At 49.5% G+C, this 19493-nt stretch overlaps 7 protein-coding genes and 1 non-coding gene across 8 annotated transcripts in view; 5 read left to right on the top strand and 3 right to left on the bottom strand.

Moving 5' to 3' along the window:
- Positions 1-860: 860 nt before the first annotated feature.
- Positions 861-3969, bottom strand: VFPPC_10555 (succinate-CoA ligase (alpha subunit); the record flags this gene model as incomplete). The annotated part of the gene is made up of 6 exons (XM_018288900.1): positions 861-1195; positions 1252-1630; positions 1678-1794; positions 1841-1857; positions 1904-2055; positions 2480-3969. The coding sequence occupies 6 exons, from the start codon at positions 3967-3969 to the stop codon at positions 861-863; spliced, it is 2490 nt and encodes an 829-aa protein (XP_018138024.1).
- Positions 3970-6274: 2305 nt separating this feature from the next.
- On the top strand, positions 6275-7895 carry VFPPC_10556 (serine/threonine-protein kinase cot-1; the record flags this gene model as incomplete). Its single annotated transcript, XM_018288901.1, has 4 exons — positions 6275-6468; positions 6525-7025; positions 7072-7545; positions 7592-7895. The coding sequence occupies 4 exons, from the start codon at positions 6275-6277 to the stop codon at positions 7893-7895; spliced, it is 1473 nt and encodes a 490-aa protein (XP_018138025.1).
- A 199-nt stretch (positions 7896-8094) lies between these two features.
- On the bottom strand, positions 8095-9547 carry VFPPC_14784 (peptidase M20D; the record flags this gene model as incomplete). Its single annotated transcript, XM_018292552.1, has 3 exons — positions 8095-8945; positions 8998-9141; positions 9208-9547. 3 exons carry the CDS (start codon positions 9545-9547, stop codon positions 8095-8097), a joined length of 1335 nt encoding a protein of 444 aa, XP_018138026.1.
- A 577-nt stretch (positions 9548-10124) lies between these two features.
- On the top strand, positions 10125-11797 carry VFPPC_10557 (allantoate permease; the record flags this gene model as incomplete). The annotated part of the gene is made up of 3 exons (XM_018288902.1): positions 10125-11219; positions 11282-11710; positions 11774-11797. The coding sequence occupies 3 exons, from the start codon at positions 10125-10127 to the stop codon at positions 11795-11797; spliced, it is 1548 nt and encodes a 515-aa protein (XP_018138027.1).
- A 1826-nt stretch (positions 11798-13623) lies between these two features.
- Positions 13624-14418, bottom strand: VFPPC_14785 (hypothetical protein; the record flags this gene model as incomplete). The annotated part of the gene is made up of 1 exon (XM_018292553.1): positions 13624-14418. The coding sequence occupies one exon, from the start codon at positions 14416-14418 to the stop codon at positions 13624-13626; it is 795 nt and encodes a 264-aa protein (XP_018138028.1).
- Positions 14419-16022: 1604 nt separating this feature from the next.
- Positions 16023-17380, top strand: VFPPC_10558 (C6 transcription factor; the record flags this gene model as incomplete). Its single annotated transcript, XM_018288903.1, has 3 exons — positions 16023-16421; positions 16515-17010; positions 17064-17380. 3 exons carry the CDS (start codon positions 16023-16025, stop codon positions 17378-17380), a joined length of 1212 nt encoding a protein of 403 aa, XP_018138029.1.
- Positions 17381-18407: 1027 nt separating this feature from the next.
- On the top strand, positions 18408-18499 carry VFPPC_17344. The gene has a single exon. It is a non-coding gene; the product is annotated as a tRNA-Pro (tRNA).
- Positions 18500-18890: 391 nt separating this feature from the next.
- VFPPC_10560 (hypothetical protein) overlaps positions 18891-19493 on the top strand; it is a gene marked incomplete at both ends in the record, with an annotated part of 5507 nt that continues 4904 nt past the window's right edge. The window contains 2 exons of the mRNA XM_018288904.1: positions 18891-19052; positions 19130-19455. Of these exons, the coding sequence (XP_018138030.1) occupies positions 18891-19052; positions 19130-19455 (488 nt within the window). The remainder of the gene's footprint in view (positions 19053-19129; positions 19456-19493) is intronic.

Genomic DNA, 19493 nt, shown 5'->3' on the forward strand with positions numbered 1-19493 from the left:
TTCTCCAATATTCCGGGGTTGAGTCTCCGCTTCCATGTTGCCAAGTTATGGTGGGAGCGGAGGTTCCGCATTTGGAGGCTCGGGGAGTGTCGCAGATACCTTTCTTAGCTCGCCGAGTTAATCGTCATGGCACAGCCCATTGTAGGGCTTGATTTATGGGGAATATTAATAATGGTCAGGTTCGTTGGGGGCTGCCGATCTGGGAAGGAATTGCGTTATTCGTGGACGGAGAAATTGTCGGGATAAATTACTTGCTGGTGGTTGTGGGAATTACGGATGTTGCCGGACTATAATACGCGTATAAGTAGGACGGCTGATGCAGGGAAGCTTATTTTAGAATGGGTATAATGCCGAATGCCACATTTCATGAATGAAGTCGCTTCCAGAATCACAGGTATGAAGGCACAGTTAGAATTAGGAGAAATGAATGCTTCAATTGACACATTATCATGATAGTCAATGATAAATCTGAAACTACTCTAAAGCACAGAGTCGTCCCTTGCTAGAGCGAATGCCGTCTTTATTTCCTTGATATAGTTATCCACCTGCCTACAATCACACACATCGAGGCACAGTTAGACACAAGAGCAATCCGATGCGTCAACGTCACCGTTTCGACTGGCTGCAACATCACGATAGTCAACGGATACAGCTTAAAATACTCTCTGAATCACAGAGTATTCCTTTGCTAGGCGAATGTAGTGGCTATTTCCTTGGTCCGTAGTCATGCCATACGCACAACAACAGATACCATCTACCATCTTATACAATCATCCCGCCATACAGCAGATTCTATCCACCATCTCATACAACTCATCCACCGCCATACAACATCAGATCTACACACCATTACACAACAATCACACACCAAGCAACTCCCTCATCGTCACGCCCATAACCCCCGGATGAGGCACCACCACCGCACCCGCCTCCCGCAAAGCCCTCGCCTTCTCCTCAGCAGTCACATCCCTCGCTGTCAGCACAGCACCCGCATGGCCCATGATCTTCCCCCTCGGCGCCGTCTGTCCCGCCACCATCGCAACAATCGGCTTCGGATTTTTAGTCGTCCTTCTATACGCTGCAATCATCTCCGCCGCACGGAGTTCCTGCTCGCCGCCAATCTCGCCAATCACAATAATACCCTCCGTTTCGTCATGCTCAAAAAACACCTTCAGTGAATCGACAATCGTGGTGCCTACACATGTCAGGTCATCTTAAACAATATTTGACGATACGATATGTGAAACGCACCTGGCATGGGATCACCACCCACGGCAATCACAAAACTCTGTCCCAGGCCTGCTGCCGTAGTCGATCCAACAGCCTCGTAGCTTAGCGTTCCGGACTTGGAGACAATCCCCACGCAGCCACGTTTATATTGCCGAAAGGGCATGATCCCCACGCGGCATTGATCCGGGGCGATGATGCCGGGACAGTTTGGGCCGACTAGTCGTGATTTACTCTGCGTTCGGAGGACGTCCTGTACGCGGAGGAGGTCGTGGACGGGGATGTGTTCCGCTACGGATACTACCACCGGGACTTCTGCCTCTATTGCTTCGATGATGGCTTTGGCGGCGAATTGGGCGGGCACGAATACCGCGCTGACGTGGGGTTTTACTTGGTCCATTGCCTGGTTGTGTTAAAGAGTGTTATGAGGTATGGGTATCGGGAGCGTACCTCTTTTACGGTCCCGAAGACGGGGAGGTCGAGGTGCGTCTTGCCGCCTTTGCCGGGTGATACGCCGCCCACGACCTTTGTGCCGTACGAGATTGTGTCTTTGGCATTGGACGTAGCCTGGGTATTGTCAGTGTTGATACCTTGTGGATGGTGGGTAACATACCGCTTGGCCGGTGAAGCCTGTGACATTATTAGCTGTGTTTGTGTGGGATGTGAGGGGACGTACCTTGGTAGATGATGCGTGTGTCGCCATTTATGTGTCGGAGGTTGTCTATTGTGCTTTCATAATCTGCTGATCGGGCTGAGGATGTGGAAAATGCATGAAGGCTTTGAGAATGGCGCGTGCCAAAGCGTGAAATGCGCGCCAACATGACAGTGCTGTGAGAAGTTAGCAATTGTTTCATGACTTGGAATGTGGGAATTATGAGTATTACATTTGTTTGAATACCAATTGGCATTGTCTGATGCCAATTGAGTAGATGATTGAGAGCAATCAATTGATGATGAGACGTGGATGTGCCCGGTTATAAGGCCTCGGCAATGAGCAACCCCGCCACGTTACCGGCTACTTGATCTTCACTCACAATATCAACTTCTCATCTCAACCGCATGGTCATAGAGTTTATTTAAACGCCAATTAACAAATAAAACCACAAACCAGTCCCAAGTATCCTACTAATCTATGTAAAGTATCTAAAAAAACCGCCAAATCGAATCCGCCGCCTTCCCGCTCTTAAACCGACTATACGCCCTGCACACCGGCCACAGCACCAGCATCATCACCGCCCAAAACCCAAAATACCCAAACAAATTATCAATCCCCCTCGTCTTGGACGGGTCCATCGGATCAGGAACATCCGTCTCGTGCCCAAACACCGCCACGGCGAGGATGCCGAACCCAAAGAGCGCGAGCATATGCACAATGTAGAAGAAGAGGGCGCTGGTTCCAAAGTCCAACAACATGGTGAAGCGCTTGGCTATCCGTGGGGGGATGGCGGTGAAGACGGCCAGGAGGAGCAGGTTCCCTGCCATGGTGAGTGCGAAGAATGCCACGTCGGGGGGGTACTTGACGACGTAGAAGAAGGATGCGAGGGACGCGAGGTACGGGTTCTGATGGGGGCGGTTCGCTTGGTCGGGCGTTTGGAGACAGTTTTCTGATAGGTTGCCGATGTGGAGGACGCGCGTGAGGATGAAGAGGATTGAGAAGACGATTGCGCCGAGGATGTGGCCCATGACGGAGGCTTGACGACTCCATGGTCTGGCGGTCATGATGCGCGCGTAGAGCATACCCAGGATTGCGAATGATAGCCATGCCATCGGGGGGAAACCTGACATGATGTGTGTTCCTGGCTCCATGATGACCCAGAACCAGACGCGGAGAAGGGGGTTGGAAGGACTTGTCAGTGTCGAGACGTTCTTTTTATCTGTGGAACAGACGCCGCCATCGTCACTAAGCCAGATATTCCAAAAGATAGTAACCACACTCAACACCGCGAGCAACACATTGTGAATACTCCACGACAAGAACGCATCATACGATTCCGTCGTCCGCGACGCTTCCCTCTCCCTCAGCAAAGGCTGCGAAACACCATCATCGTCACTATCCTCCGTCGTCTCCCCAGCATCCTTCCTCGTCCTCGCAATAGCCCCCGCGAGCAACACCTCCGTCTTACTGATACCCAGCCACAGCAGGCCCGCGAGCAGATAATCCACCGCCAGGGAAAACAGCACCGCATTCATAAACCACAGCTGTCCCCCCGTGACAAGAAACCCAAAAGCAATCGTCACGGCTGTCAAAACCACACTCCGCACGGCAAAGTACCGAGCCAGCCGGGCGGGCGACCAGCCAAGCTTTGTGCGCGATCTCCCGAGATATACGACGCCCATGCCGAGAAGGAACGTGAACCCCGAGCCGCAGAGGTGTGTGAGCGTGCGCACAATGTACGCGGTGGTGAAGTTCCAGTTGCGGACGATTTGGCCATCTGCCTCGGCGACGCGGCCTGTTCCATGTTCCCATGTGTGAAGGGCGAGTGCGGCGTGGTCAAAGGCCATGATCATCATGAGAAGACCGCGGAGGAGGTCTGGCGCCAGGGCTCGCGTGCTTGATTTGCCTCCCGAAGAAGGAATTCCTGCTCGGCCGTTTGAGGTGTTGTACCCGGGGAACGAATCGTATCGGTAGCCATTGTCGGTACGGTTGATGCGTGTCTCACTGGTTGTGTCGCTATTGGGTGTGGTGTTGTTGTCGCAGATTCGGTTCGTCGGGTGTGCGACGTTGCCGTTGGAACTCGCCATTGGTGCTGCTGCACCGTTGAGTTTCAACGGTCAGATTAAGTTTGAGTTATGACGAGCAGGAAAGGTAGATGTCATCAACAGCCGGTCGCATCTTTTGAATGGAAAACTTTTGAGAAAATAATGTCCATGGGCGTGCATCCCTTTTACCCTGCCTGCTAGCGGATTGTTTAGTTATCCAGCTGCTAGTTTGGGAATTTGGACAATGAATCCCGAGTCCCGACATGGTCATAGTCATGGTCATGGTCATGGTCATGGAATCCGCTTCAAACTCCGCAAGGCACCATCTTGCCCACGGGAGGAGCACCCGATGTCAGATTAGTGACTAGTCTCCGCCTGGGGCTCAAGATCAATGATTCAATGTCCACTGTATTCAGTTCATTGTTTTTAGTTGGTCCATCTTGTGGGCTGGTGGTCAAACAGCCACTTCTGACGGGTCGTCGGAGTCAGTCATTACGTCGGTGCTTGGTAAGCTGATAGGATTTGATGGGATCATTCATGGGATGCGCCCGAGGGTCCCGAAGACGTGGAACTGAGCGAGAAATGTGGTTCAGTTGATTATAATATGATTGCACAGTTAATGCATTTGATTTGTTACGATCAGTGAGTCCATTTTCTGGTGGCACATTCCTTTACGACCAGCTTCCATGTCGTTCAGTAGAATCAGTGCTCGCAGTGGTAACTTCGCTATGCGGCCATTATGCTTCTGCACAACGTGGCCGGCCACATTCATGTCTATTCTTGGCGATGTCGGAAATATGATAAAATGCAAGTTGCTCTTGTACAAAAATGTCAAGTATTTGTTACCATGTAATGTAGTTCACCGTTCACCACCGCAAACGGCGCAAGTTTTAGTTCTAGCTTGCTTCCCACTCCGCTTCCCCAGGTATACCAAAACCATTCATTGAGATTTTCAACGTTAGATTTTTTTTTTCGGTCGCGACGTAATAAAGACCACGACCATACATTGTGTTACTAACTCGGCGTATTGCAATTGCTGGTGGTTTCTCACAGCTGGATACTGGCCTTTTGTGAAGGACACACGCAGTGTCTTGTATGACATGATGGCAACAAAGTCGTTTGACAGGACTAGCCTAATGGCGATCTAATGGCTGAGGACTCTAGTGAGCTGGCTGCCGATAGCCGAATGAATTACTTCGATTGATCAATGCCCAGAGGAAGTTTCGAAAGACGATTGGGCGGCCATGTGGTCACTCTCAGTTACGGCTGTAAGGGAGCTCGGAGACTTCTGGTTTCGTCGAAATGCAAGAAAATGCTGTGAAGTTAAACCACTTTAAACTTTCAATGTTACCCATCAAGGCAGAAAAACATATGTTGAGGGCTTCTGTTTCACTGTTTGGCTGCTGGGTGATACACATGCATGCCTGGAACAGACGTGTCGCGCTCTACCATTTTATTACGCTGACTAGTTAACTTCTGTTTACAAGATGCGATATCTAGAGTTAGCTTCAGTGTTTGCCGTTCGGGAGCAAAGATGATAAAGCCAATCGGGACATTGACAACTTGATCCTTTCAGCATGTGAGATTAGCACAAGCGAGATTCAGCTATGGTTTACTGGTGGTATCTTGGAGCCCAAGCACAGCATTTCAGAGTTTCACAAAGTACCAGCTAATTAGATGGCTACCAGAAATGAAAGCACTCATCAATAGTCTTCCATTTACTCTGTACGCTCTGCCGACGAAGATGATGCGACGGGTACAACGAAGGATGTCGCCCTAAGTGGTACGAACAACCACAGGAGGACTCAACTACTTTAACAGAACTAAACAGTTACCACGACTCATTATCATATATTTTGGGATCTGGATCCACTCCTATAGTTTAAATTACCGATTGCTGTCTCCAGGATCCCCTAGAGATTCGGCTATAATGACCGCATCCTCACCACAGTGTGAGCGGCTGCAATGACAGTAATACGATGAATGGAAATATGTTTGGTGACACTGCCAACCCCCTATAGAATGTTGTCTTGGTATACCAACAATTATTGAGGCCTTGGAACACCTTCCGCCTTACATGCAGGGCACGGTGGCTGATTTAGCCAGAAGCATTCAACCAACAACCTGAATGCATGCATGTCATGCAAAGAATACGAAGCCGCTCCCTCCAATCACGTTTCCACCGCAAGCATTGTAGCTCACAATTGGGTCTACCAGAGTCCACTCAATTGAGTGTAACATGATTCTTTTCATGAGGGCAGATCCAGCGGCGATTTTCAACTAACCATTCACCAGCACATACTCATCCCATCACACCAACCAGTACCGCAGCATCAAGACAGCGAAAATGGATAACCAGACTCAGACCTTGCCTCTGGAAGCACACTGGAAACCAGCTATTCCGGGACTGTTCGCTCCAGTTCCAGAGAAAAATGCCGGCAAATATGGTCGCAATGCGAACAACAGCCAGAAAACGTGCTCCAAACAAACCACAGCATTCTTCAAGGACAGTATTCTGCGGGTTAGAGAGAGGAATCAGAGGTGAACGACTCACTGCCTTTGGCATTACACTACGCTGCACGCACTAATCAACGCAGACAAAGCGAGGCTCAAAAAAGACTGCAGGAACCAAACATCAGCCAAGAAAGGCGAGGTCAGATCTGGTCCATCGCTGGCCGGAAAGAAGGGCAATACCTACGGTTCTTGCGAACTAAAGACAAGCCGGAGAACTACCAAACAATTAAAGTGATTGGAAAGGGAGCCTTTGGCGAAGTAAAATTAGTGCAGAAGAAGACAAACGGCCAGGTCTACGCGATGAAATCTCTGGTAAAAACAGAGATGGTTCGCAGGGACCAGCTTGCTCATGTTCGATCAGAGCGCGACTTTTTAGCAGAGGATGATAGTCCTTGGGTTGTGAAGCTTTTTACCACCTTCCAGGATGCGCATGTCCTCTATATGCTCATGGAGTTTTTACCCGGTGGCGATTTAATGAGCATGCTGATCAAGTATGAGGTCTTTTCGGAGGATATAACCCGGTTTTATATGGCAGAGTGCATATTAGCCATTGAGACAGTTCACAAACTGGGCTTTATCCATCGGTATGCTAACCCTCAAATAGACATATCTCCCACTAACACAATCTAGAGACATCAAGCCGGACAATATCCTCCTAGACCGAGGCGGCCACGTTAAATTAACTGACTTTGGCCTGTCCACCAGCTTTAATCGCCTGTGGGACGACCGCTACTCCGAGAAGGGACTGCAGGGAAAGTCCGATAAACCAAGGGACCGAAGTTCAGTCTCCATTGACCAGATCAACCTTACTGTGAGCAATCGGTCGCAGATCAACGAGTGGCGACAGTCGAGGAGGATAATAGCATACTCTACTGTTGGAACGCCTGACTACGTTGCGCCTGAGATGTTTACCGGCGCCGGTTACACATTTAGCTGCGATTGGTGGTCCCTTGGTGCGATTATGTACGAGTGCTTGGTTGGATGGCCGCCGTTCTGTGCGGAGGATGATGTGACCACGTTTCGAAAGATTATGAACTGGAAGCAGACTTTGTGTTTTCCTGATGATATTCAGCTTAGTGTGAACGCTGAAGATCTTATCCGAAGGTGAGTTTATTATACTTACGTAGCTATTTTGGTGCTGACAGATTAGGTTGATTTGTGATCCTGCGGACCGAATTGGACGTGGTGGCGCGCATGAAATAAAAGCACATCCTTTCTTTCGAGGAGTTCCGTTTGATAGCTTACGCCGTATTCGAGCACCATTTGAGCCGCAATTGGCTTCTGATGTCGATACGAGGTATTTTCCTACAGATGAGATCGATCAGACTGACAGTGCCAGCCGACTTAAGGCTTTGACGATTCAAGGCGATGAGATGCCGTTGGGGGATTCGCTGGAGTTGAGTTTGCCTTTTATCGGATACACCTTTAAGCGGTTCGACAACAATTTCCAGTAGTGGGTGTCCGGGATCTGGAGGAATAGGATATGTGTGTGTTCGCTGGATAAGCTTCGCTTGCAATGCATCCAGTCCAGGTCGTGGACCAAATAAATGAGTGATGGGATACAGTCGACAAACTGAAATGACAAGTTCAAAGCCAACCTTGTGTACATATATGTAGCGGTATTTCTGATGCTAAAGTGTTCTGATACTCCTACTACATGGAACTCGCCTCATACAACTGGCCACCAGTATCCATCCTCTCCCTCCACGACCGCTTCACACTCTCCAGCAACTCCTTCGAACCCAACACATCCACCGCCACACCAGCCAACCCCTTCGCAACCCTCACAGCCTTCTCATACGCATCCTTGGTCCTCGCCGCCTCCGCAAACTCAGGATTATGTGGCCCTTGTCCCTGCGGACCTGGTCTGATATAAAACTCTGGGCTCAAACTCGGCATCGCATAACTCATGTCTCCCTGATCGGTACTCGCCAACGTAGTCCCTCTAGTTTCGTCTAGTTCCGCATTCCCCAAGATCATGTGCTCTGGATTCAGCGCATTAAAGTACCGAGTGTACGACTGCGCCAACACCTCATTCGGGATATGGTCTTTGTATGCTCCGCCCTTGGTGAGTACCATTCTGGCACCTGTTGCCTTGGCGCCGGCTTCGAAACAAGCATATACCTTCTTCCTCAGCTCCTCCAGACGGGACTGTGTGCTGGCCCGCACGACGAATTGCCCCGAGGCATACGCGTGAATGATGTTGGGGGCGATGCCGCCATGGGTAATGTAGCCTTGGACGATGTCGCCTGGCATATTCTGCTGGCGGAGCATGGAGACGTTATTATATGCTGAAATGAGGGCGTCCAGGGCGTTGATTCCAAGCCACGGGTTGGCAGCGGCATGCGCTTCACGGCCGTAGTATTCTACCTTGAATTGCTCGTAGGCTGTTGTACGCATCCGCGCGGCATCGGGGGTGATTCCAGGATGGGAGATGAGACTGATGTCGACTTTGTGATCTGAGTATGCGCCTGCTTCTAGTAGACGAATCTTGCCGCCTCCGCCTATGTAGGTCAGTATTTCCATACGACGAGCTAGATACTGGGCACAACAGACCTTCTTCTGCCGGGGTTCCGAAAAGTACAATCTTGCCCGGGAGGTTCTCATCCTTCATTATCTCTGCAGCTGCTATTGCACCAACTACTGATGCGCTGGCAATGAGATTGTGTCCGCAAGAGTGCCCGATCCCAGGTAAGCAATCTGCCTCTCAACATTAGCGTGTGGTCAATGTAAATATGGCGCTTGACTCCAACAGAAGAAACCTACCCATTTCTGCGTTAAATGATACCACGGCTCCCTTCTTACCAGTATCGTAGACCGCCACCCACGCCGTCTTCATCCCATATGCAGAAGGCGTGACCTTCCATCCTGGCCGACGCTTCATAAACGTAGTGAGAGCTTCATGGGCGATGAATTCCTTGTATCCTAATTCGGGATTGTCATGAATCTTAACATTGATTGGCCAAAATTCTTGACCAACTTCGTCGGCAACTTTGCTGATGGCCCTCAAGAGTCTCGGTTCTTTTGCTTGTGTCACCGAGCATTGACAGGTGTTGGTGGAGATGACGACGAACCCATCATCCTCATGCTCATAAAAGTTGGTCATGTTGAGGTTACTCGTTGGGAACTTCTGACTCTGACGCTTTACTCTGTAGTTTTGACAACTCCAAAGAGGAGGCGGGCAACTGTTATCAATGTCTTGCCTGCCGGTGTTCTCCGCCCGACGGACATAACTCCTCCCTGACCTCAGGCTACACAAAGTGCAGAAGCCACAACACCAAAACAGCGAACCGGAGTTGAAGCTGCAGTGGAACCATAACCCTACCCCGGATATTGCGCGGGGTCTAACCGACGCCTCCAACTTTGAGGTGGCACTCCTCCACCTGTAAATGCACCAGTTAAGCAAGTCAAGCCAAACGGAAGTTGTTTATCGTCCCGTTGATACCACCAGTCCGGTCCCGGCGAACATGTTCCCCCACATCCCCAATTCACTCGTAGCGACGGTTATCTTTCAAAAGAGGTGGGGGGAATAACGAGCTCAGAGTGGAATGTATTTTGTGAAACAGTCTCTCCTTCTCTTCTCAAATACGGCTGTGGAAGTTTGAACTCGAGGTTCAAGTCTAGTCTTGTATTGAGCCATTCTTCTGCTGAGACGTGTTGAAGGCCACAACTTACACTCCAATATGGGTTCGGCAGACGCCGACCGAGTTGATGCAGCCGAGTCTGTGCCGGTCACTGTTTTCAACGACGATGAAAAGAAATCGCACTACATCAAAGATGAAGCTGGTGATCTAGCAGTCATGGCCATTTCGGCCGGGCAAGTTGACCCAGCTGCCAGTAAACGAGTGCTTCGAAAGATTGACCTGCACATCCTTCCATTTCTGTGCATCACTTACGCTCTGCAGTTCATCGACAAGACCTCGCTTGCATATTCGTCAGTTTACGGCATTATCAAAGACAATAACCTTCATGGATCCCAATTCTCCTGGTGTGCGAGCGTGTTCTACTTTGGCTACTTGTTGGCCGAATACCCTGGCGTGGTAATTCTGCAAAAGTTCTCCGTTTCCAAGTTCCTCGGCATCAACATCATCCTATGGGGAGGTGTGCTCATGACCACGGCGGCATGCTCCAGCTTTGCAGGCCTTGCGACTGTCAGGTTCATCCTGGGCATGACGGAAGCAACCATCTCGCCTGGCTTCGTCGCTGTCACCGGAATCTGGTGGTCTCGTTCGGAACAAGCTGGACGATCGGCCCTTTGGATATCATTCCTTGGTGTGGGAGGCTGCGTCGGCGGTTTGTTGGCGTATGCCATTGGCCATATTTCAGGGAGCTTGCCGCCATGGAAATACATCTTCATCATTCTAGGTGCCATTACGGTGGTATGGGGGGTAGTGTTTATTCTCTTTGTCCCAGATGGTCCCGCCACTGCCAGGTGGTTAAACGACGAAGACAAGGTTGTTGCCGTCCAACGTGTTGCTGAAAACCAGACTGGAACCGGCCGTAACAGAAAGCTGGATAGCAAACAGATTGTCGAGGCCATTGTCGATCCTGCAGTGGTCATTCTTGGGCTGATATCATTTGTCAATGCCATTGGTAGTGGTGGCTTAACATTTGGTCCTCTAATTGTGCAAGGTCTTGGGTTCAGTCCCATCAATACCATCTTGGTGCAGCTGCCGTTGTCGGTTGTCCAAACAGTTGCTCAACTTGGATCAGGTCTCTTTACAAGCAAGGTGGCAAGCTCGCGACTACATATTGGCAGTGTTGCCATGATACCAGCAGTGAGTCCGTAAAGACGCTGATACTTACACCAAATAATTCTGACAATACGTTTTCTCAATAGATCATTGGCACTTGCCTCATCAACAATCTTCACCATGATAATAAATGGGGCCGCCTTGTCGGTGTCTGGCTTGTAGGAACGTATCCCGTCGGATTTTTGATCATCCTTGGACTGTTGTCTTGCAACATTGCCGGTAGCACAAAGAGGTCTGTCGCCAACGGCTGGGTGTTTGTGTGCTATTGTGTGGGACAGATTGCAGGACCCCAATTCTTCAAGAGCAATGAAGCTCCGACGTATAAGTCCGGCATTATTGCCATGCTGTGTGCCTTTTGCATTAATTTCGCGCTCAATCAGATTTTGCGCCTGATTTATGTGCGAGAGAATAAAAGGCGAGAGGCTCTGCTTCAAGGGCGCTCGGAACAGGAAGTCGCAGATCTCAAAAGACAGGGCGAATTGCAGGGGTTTGAAGACGTGACGGACAAGAACAATGTAAGAACTTCCGATTGAACTGATAAATCTGTAAATCCGCGCTAACTAATACCTGTGTTTTAGGCCATGTTTCGTTATACTCTGTAGCAGCGTGTTGGGGATGTGTTTAATCTTGAAAGCGACAGAGTTGTGATGACAGCTGGGAACGAGACAGACGGAACATTGAATTAGGTAGTCTGGTAAAGGAGTCAAGGGCATGGTCTGGTGGTAGCGGTCAATATGAGTGTCATCAGTAGCAGTAAAGTCATAGCTGCCATGAACAGAAACACAGGAGTATGCGTTGACCAACAAACCAGAGCAGCCAGAGTTTGCCTTTGGGTTCCAGTGGGAGAAATCTTCAATCATGATGCCATTTTCAGACGCAACTTGAATACACGATTGGCCAGGTTGTATGAAATGAAATTTGTTACAATCCTTGACAAGTTCAGGTTGAGTTGGCTGTGGGGGTGGCGATACCTATAGCAAGATATATTTACTTAGGAGAAGACACGCCAACATCTTCACAGCGATAGTCTTACTATGGAAAGCTTTTGTAGATGTTGATATTGATGTTGTAGACGTTGCAGGCTTTGTAGATGGGGATAAGGTCTGCCCTGACATAGATACTGACGAACTAGGGGCGGTAGGAGTTGTGCCGCTGGCAGTCGACGTCTCTGTCGACACAACGCTTTTTGCCTTGACACAGTAGGATCGACCAACTAAGAAGTTGTCGCAATCAGGGGTAAGTGAAGGATTCTGCAAAGCGAAGAAATCAGTTACTCTTGCTCGTGTGTGCATGTTGAAATCTCAGAAATAGAAAAAAACGGAATGTATACATACCCAGACGAACCAGTCTACAAAGGAAATCCCCCAATAGCCGGGAATGTCCAAACAGGGTTTTGATCCATCGTTTTCAATCCACCAGATGCAGTCCTTGGTCGTATTCTCGCCAGCCGGCAGTTTTGGCACCGAGCCTCGACTGTTCAAATGACTGAATGCTGCAACTGTAACGGGGGCTATGGCGGCTTGCTCAGCTGATACCACTAACAGAAGAACAGCGGCAGCAAAACCAAGTGTTTTGAACATCATCATGCTTAAGGCTAATGTGACTGCATTACCTTGTTGCGGGACAATTGTCGGGTCTTTGCGGGTGGTGAGATCAGGGTAGTTGCCAGCACTGTATTTATATCCCACACGAAGAGCGGCTGGGCTTTCAAGAGGATAATCAAAAAGTTCACTCAGGGCCTGACGAATTATTTCCCGCGGATGAAATTGGAACGTCAAGGTTGTGTTGAGAGATATCCACTTCCAAAGGTGTTTATTCGGTCGATACCCCAACGGGAAACATATATATTGCCGACGGTGAGATGCTTGCCTGTGGAGCGCCGAGCCTGCAAGCAAGCTCTTTACATTCATAATTGCAGCGGACCATTGCGGGCCATGATTAAGTGATTCCGTTGATGCCAAGAGACAAGGTACGAGTCATTTCGCTGGTTGGGTTTGGAGGGGTGTTTCGGTGGCATAACAAAGCCTATCACATATCACAAATGCGAGGGATCAAGCTGGCCCCCAAGAACTGGAATAGATCCCCAGAGTCAAACCGTGTCACCCTGTTACACCCTGTTAATTAAGCGATGGGCTTCATAGAATTTTGTTTAGGAATTGGAAACTGACAAAGCAACGAGCTTTGGGCTTGCCATATCGTCTGACTTGATACTCCTTGCTCGCCACTCTCTCTGTTGACTCAGTACGGAGCACGGAACAAAACCAGGTTGTTACTATTCTGCACAAGTATTGTCTCCTCCACGATGGGATTTACTTCAAGCAATGAGGCAGACATTGTCCTCACTGGGTGGATAATGTATGCTCCGCGTTGTGTGTTGTCATCAGAAGTTGTATAAGATGGAAAAGTTTATTCTAGATCTACAAAATAACTAGTACAGCTCATCAGGGTAATGCTGCTTCAATGCCTCCTGTATGGCATCCATACACTCTTCCTTCCGATAGCGCTCCATATCCGGCCACCCATGCTCTCGATAAATGCGTTGGAGCATGTCCCATTGTTCTGGCTTCTCGGGTTGTGAATACACGCTAATTACCCTCCTTGGGGCCACAGGAATGAACTTAAGCTGCCGGTATAAGCCCTTGAGGACCTCGAAAAAGTCATCAATAGCCCATTTTCCGGCATTTCCGCGGAAGGAGTCGCCCTCTTCCTCTGATGCATAATCATATGCGTCATCGTCGATAACGTCTCGCGAAGCTCCGGCTATAATTTCAGACTCACAGTCAACCCAGTGCACGATTCCTAGCTCTGTATCGAGTAGGAACACCGCCCGATCCTCACTATCGTCAACTAGGCCAACAACATGAGGAGGTACGTGATCAGACATGCCCTCAGTCAGGGCTTTGGCTGACTTTGACCTGGGACCGGAGGGGTACCATTTCGTCATCATTGGCCAGTCAGCAAAAGCGCAATATGGAACGGCTTCCAGGGCCTCGTAGTGTTGAGTGGTACATGCCAGATATGGCAAGTGTTTGAGCAGAGAGATTACTTTGTCTGATTTTCCCAGTTCTCGCATGTAGTCGACGGTGATGGCCGGCCAGCCTTCTTCAGGTGGTTCTTTGACCCAAGTATCGTCCATGTACATTCGGGCCAGATAGTCATAATAGTCCCTCACAGCGGCGATTGTAACCTCTTCTGAATATGTGATATCAACGAGTTGCGGCATTTTTAACAGGGGACGAATAATGAACGGACAGGCTTTCAAATTGATCCTGTGTTTGGGGTTTGTGGACGCGGGACGTTGGTATCCGGAGAATTGAAAGCAATCCCGAGTCAGTGTGATGAGGAACGTTATATCCCATATATGTATTTATGTATTATGTATAAAATAGCCAGCCAAACGCTTTCCCTTTGACCAGTCTAAACAGAAGCCCTCACAACTGTGACAAGGGCAGCGTTCTCGGACCGTCCCGTGTGACGACACCTGTCATATTTTTGAAGATTTTAAGCGGATGATTGCAATGATTTCTTGGCATATTTGTAATATCTCAGTTATTAGGAATGATTGGTACTTGGCGAACACATGCACCCGGCCAAACCCCTGTTTGCATCGCAACTGGGGCAACTTGCAAGATAGGAATGCATGTTTGATCTTCTGAAAATCTTTTTACTGCAGCATCACGGTATTGGTATCCAGAGTTGGTGTAAAGAATATGTTAAGGGGTCCATCATATAAGCCAAAGGCGAGCCGTTTCGCTTACTGGAACCATGATTGTAGCAGCATAATCCAAACAGACACCATAGTTATCTTTCCCGTTTCTGTTTGATTCCTTCTTTTGGGGCTGTGTGCTTGCTCGCAATGAAGTCAAATGTGGCAATACTTCTCATTGTCACGGCATTGGGGAGATTAAACACTGTGCAAGCACCGATCAATATCGATGGAACTCAAGCTACCGAACCTGCGTCCGACAACGACCCTTCACCTATTGGCGATATTGAAGCTTATGAGGCAGACTATAACGACTGTCCGCTGGAATGCGACGATTACGCCAATATTCACAGCTGGATTCCTTACCTATCTGTGGACCGCCTTCAGCGATGCAAACGCCCCATGCTGCTCCGCTGAGTCACGGTCGAGGACATTGAAACGTGGAGTAAGGGCAAAACATGGGCTTGGAGCGGATGCTCGAACCTAGTTCTAGGACATACCATCAAATGTGCCTGAATGCCGGTTCACCGCCGATGCCACCACCACAGGAGGGAACATTGGACCAGACCCAATGCGGTCCATTGGTTCCTGGTACCAAGAAAGCAAATGATGCTTCGGTTTCGCTTTCTGACCTAAAATTCCGTGGCATGAGCAGCCTTTCTTGCATTTATTATCATTAATATCTATATAACGTCGAAACTATACCTAGATAGCTATCAATTTACATGACGAGTTAAAGTCAAATGTATGTTACGCCTTCTTGTCCATCTTGTCGATCCAATCTGGTGCCCCACTATACCTTGGTACCTAGGTACTTAGACCCTTCTGGTTCAGCCCATCTCCTCCACACAACTGCCGCCAGCAGATTCCACCTTGTGCGATCTGGCTTGGCACTTCAAGCACCTCAAACATTCTCGTCCGATCAGTTTTGCCCTGCCCCGTCGTCGCTGAATGAAGGCGTCTATCTCGTGCGCCAGCTCGGGCGCGGTCATTCATCCATCTATCTCTCTGTAATCGTCAATATTTCACGCCCATCGACGCCACGAGCTCGAGGTTATTAGACCACGAGCCAAGCGGTGAGAGACAACAGCCTACCAGCGCCAACGCACGCCTCCGTCGAAATGGTCCAGAAAGCAATCACACCTCCTGACAGCTCGAGCGAGTGTCACGGCTCATCTCCGGAGGCGAAAACCACCGCCAAATCTGCTGCTCCGCCTCGACAAGCGCTGAGTCGTCGGGGCCACTTCAAATCGCGATTGGGATGCTTTAGCTGCAAGCGACGACGAGTCAAGTGTGACGAGCTTCGCCCAGAGTGTTCCCCGTGCAGGCGTCTGGGCTTGTCGTGCATGTATCCGACAACTCCATCGTCATCTGGCTCCCAGACAACAATTCGGCCGAATCCTTCGGTTCTGAACCTTGTTGATCTGCGGTTCTATCATCAGTTTCTTACAGCCGGGTTTCCAACACTTCCTTTGCGGGGGGAAAAGGTTTGGGCGCAATGTGCTGCCATGTCCTACAATGTGAGTAGTTGTCTGTCATGTTATTCTGCCAATAACCGGCAAGCCCTTGCATTTTCCCCCCATTTTAGCCAATGTTAACACTCCTACTCGTAGTACGAATGCCTTGCGCATGCTATCCTTGGACTTGGAGCTTCACACCTGTCCAAGAATTGTACCATAGACTACGAAGCACAGGCCTTGCAACATCGTGTCGCCGCGATTAAACTCGTTAATGAACAGCTGGACAAGCCGCCGCAAAAGCCAATCGACGCCGATGCCTTGTTCGCTACCGTTATTTGCCTCCTCACACAGTCGTCCTTGATGTCTGACAGCATGGTGGAATACATGACGATGACGAGGGGGGGGAATCTCGTCGCCACAACCATCATTCCCGACTTTAACGCGTCCATTTTTAAAGCATTTAGCCCGGAAGGTCATGTCAGCGCATTGAATGAGATGGTGCAAGAACATCCCAAGGATCTCAAACTGATAGAGGCGTTCAAGGCTTCTGCGTTGTCCATGAAGCCTATTTGCCAAACGGTGAATGAAATAAAGTACCTCGAGACTATGGTTAGCTGCATAGACGCACTGAAGACATCTTCGCTCTCTGGTAAGAGGAGTCAGCCATACAATTATAGGCAAGAGATGCTAATACCTGTTTAGCCTGGCTGCATTTCGTCCCTCTGTACATGATGCCGTCGACATTTGGTAACCAAGAATTTCTCGCCTTTGTTAATCCGGAAAACTACACCGGACAACTACTGGCGATTCACATGTTCCTGCTTGATTATGTCCTCGGCCGGTTTTGCCTTCCGCTTGAGGAGGAGCCTAAATGCCCAGGCCGGAAACTGACCATTATATCGTGGACCAAGAATCTTGCTCAGTCGCTCCCAAAACCTTACCAACCATATATCGAGTGGCCACTGCAGTATTGCGACGTACTAGAGAAGCAAGACTCTCGGTACCTACTTAGCCCTTGAGACGGCTGGTACACAGTGAGCATCTTCATCTAGTCTCGCGAGGCTTCACATCCGCTGCGCTTCAGGTTCATGACGACTGCCACTAGCAGAGCGGTTGAAGGGATGCCATAAATCGCAGAGAACCCACTACGCGCGGCACACGCCCGGAATGTCTTCCTTCAAAAGTGCATGTGCTCGGCCAGCTTGACGCGCGGGCTGCCGTCTGAAGTCGTTCCGCTCATGGCATGGGTTCATCGCAGGCATTAGGAACACCGCTTCAAGCGTGAAGGGTTAGCATCCAACCATTCGTAATGCCTGGGAGGTCTACTACCTACGTACCCAGGGCACTATATTAAGACATAGTGTAGGCCCAATTGATTCACGACGTGTTGCAGGCCCGACACACTATGGTCGTGCCATTTGGGGGCACGGCCACTTTGACGGGCAGAATTGAAGACGACTGTTTGTCGCGTGTTAAATATAATTATTAATAATGAAAAGAGCTTTAATTATTAATAATGAAAAGAGCTTTGTAAATAATCGCTTTTTATAGATGACTATTTGACCTGCAAATTTACGTTTGGGGTGCTTCGCGTAGCCCTTGGCGGAACCCCTTCGTGGTAATGTGTGTTCCGCTCATACAACCACGAGGTAGCCAAATAAATTATCATTTTGACTGTACGCTTTCAATCGGAAACTATACATGTTTGTAAATTTATTTATGCACAGGGTTGTGTCGCAAACATTCGAATCACCGGCAAGTCAAAATAAATTCATCCAACTCAATGCCCTACCCTAAAACCAGAACACACATCTCGGGCGGGAAGACAACCAACTCTATGACGGTCTGAGCAGAAACAAACAAACCAGGGAATAGGACCGACTTCAGTCCAAACCAACCATTGATCTAACCATCCAATGCATTGCTCGGCCATTACCAGTCCTCCAAATCCATTTCCTTGCCCAGTGCCCGCCCTTTTTAAGACCCAATACAATATCACGTCCTCAACAACAATTCATCACGTGATTCGTTCAGAATCCTTGATCTGGTCTGGTGGTCTAGTGGTATGATTCTCGCTTAGGGTAACACCCGAAGCATCTGTTTGCGAGAGGTCCCGGGTTCAATCCCCGGCCAGACCCAATATTTTTGGACAATTCCCATCCTTCAATCGCGTGGGAAAGTGGTTTTCTTTTTTTTTTTTTTGCGCTTTCGCGGTCGAAAACATGGGTTTGGCGAGTTGTGGATCTGTGCCTGGTTTGGACGCCGGTAGTGGGGCCCGTGCAGGACTAGTGGCCGCGAGTTGAGCATCACGTGGGGCCGCATTCTTTGGTGGCGCTTTGTACGTCCAACGCGTCAGTGGCTGTCTTGTCTTAGTTGACTGACGGCACGCGGCTGACCGATTTGAAAACACAACATCTTGTGCGACGGCAAGATGGCAATTACACCATTTACACCTTGTTCTTGAATCCTGGAAGGAACTACTCCGTGATACGAACCTCTTCCATTGCGCTCGGTAATGAAGTCGCCGCCATGAATAGCATCCTCGCATCGATATTTTCGCCTCGCAAGGCATCCCAGGACAGAGAGCTAGCTTCCTCGCCACTACGACCTGGACCAAAATCAGCTCTCTCAACCAAGAAACTGAGAAGGAAGTCGCTGCCAGAGCAAAAGGACGAGCGATCCGTACGATTCGTAGGTTTCCAACGGTCTGAGCATGGGCGCACGGATCATTTTTTTTTTTTTCGCTAATTTAATCGTTGGGCCTGCAGCAGGAGATATTAAACGAGGCAGACGTGCCCCCTACACCTACAAAATCACCCAAGAAGAAGTCGCCAGACAGGAAAAACACGCAGAAAATGAGTCCGGCTACGAAAGCCCCTCGACGCAGCGACGTTGCCGGTGAAGATGAGTACACGTTTACGCGGTTCACTGATTACCGCTGGGACGGGAACTCGATTGAGATTGAGGTGGAGTGGGAACAGGGCGACGTGACGTGGGAGCCGGAAGCGCAACTGCACCAGGACGCTCCGGATGCGCTGTTGGAGTATTGGGAGAGCCAGGGCGGTCGGCCGACGAACCCTAATGACCCGGATTTGTTTGACATTCACGCGATACGGAAACATAGCAAGGATC

Source organism: Pochonia chlamydosporia (assembly GCF_001653235.2).
Source record: "Pochonia chlamydosporia 170 chromosome Unknown PCv3seq00009, whole genome shotgun sequence".
In the NCBI taxonomy this organism is placed as follows: domain Eukaryota; kingdom Fungi; phylum Ascomycota; class Sordariomycetes; order Hypocreales; family Clavicipitaceae; genus Pochonia; species Pochonia chlamydosporia.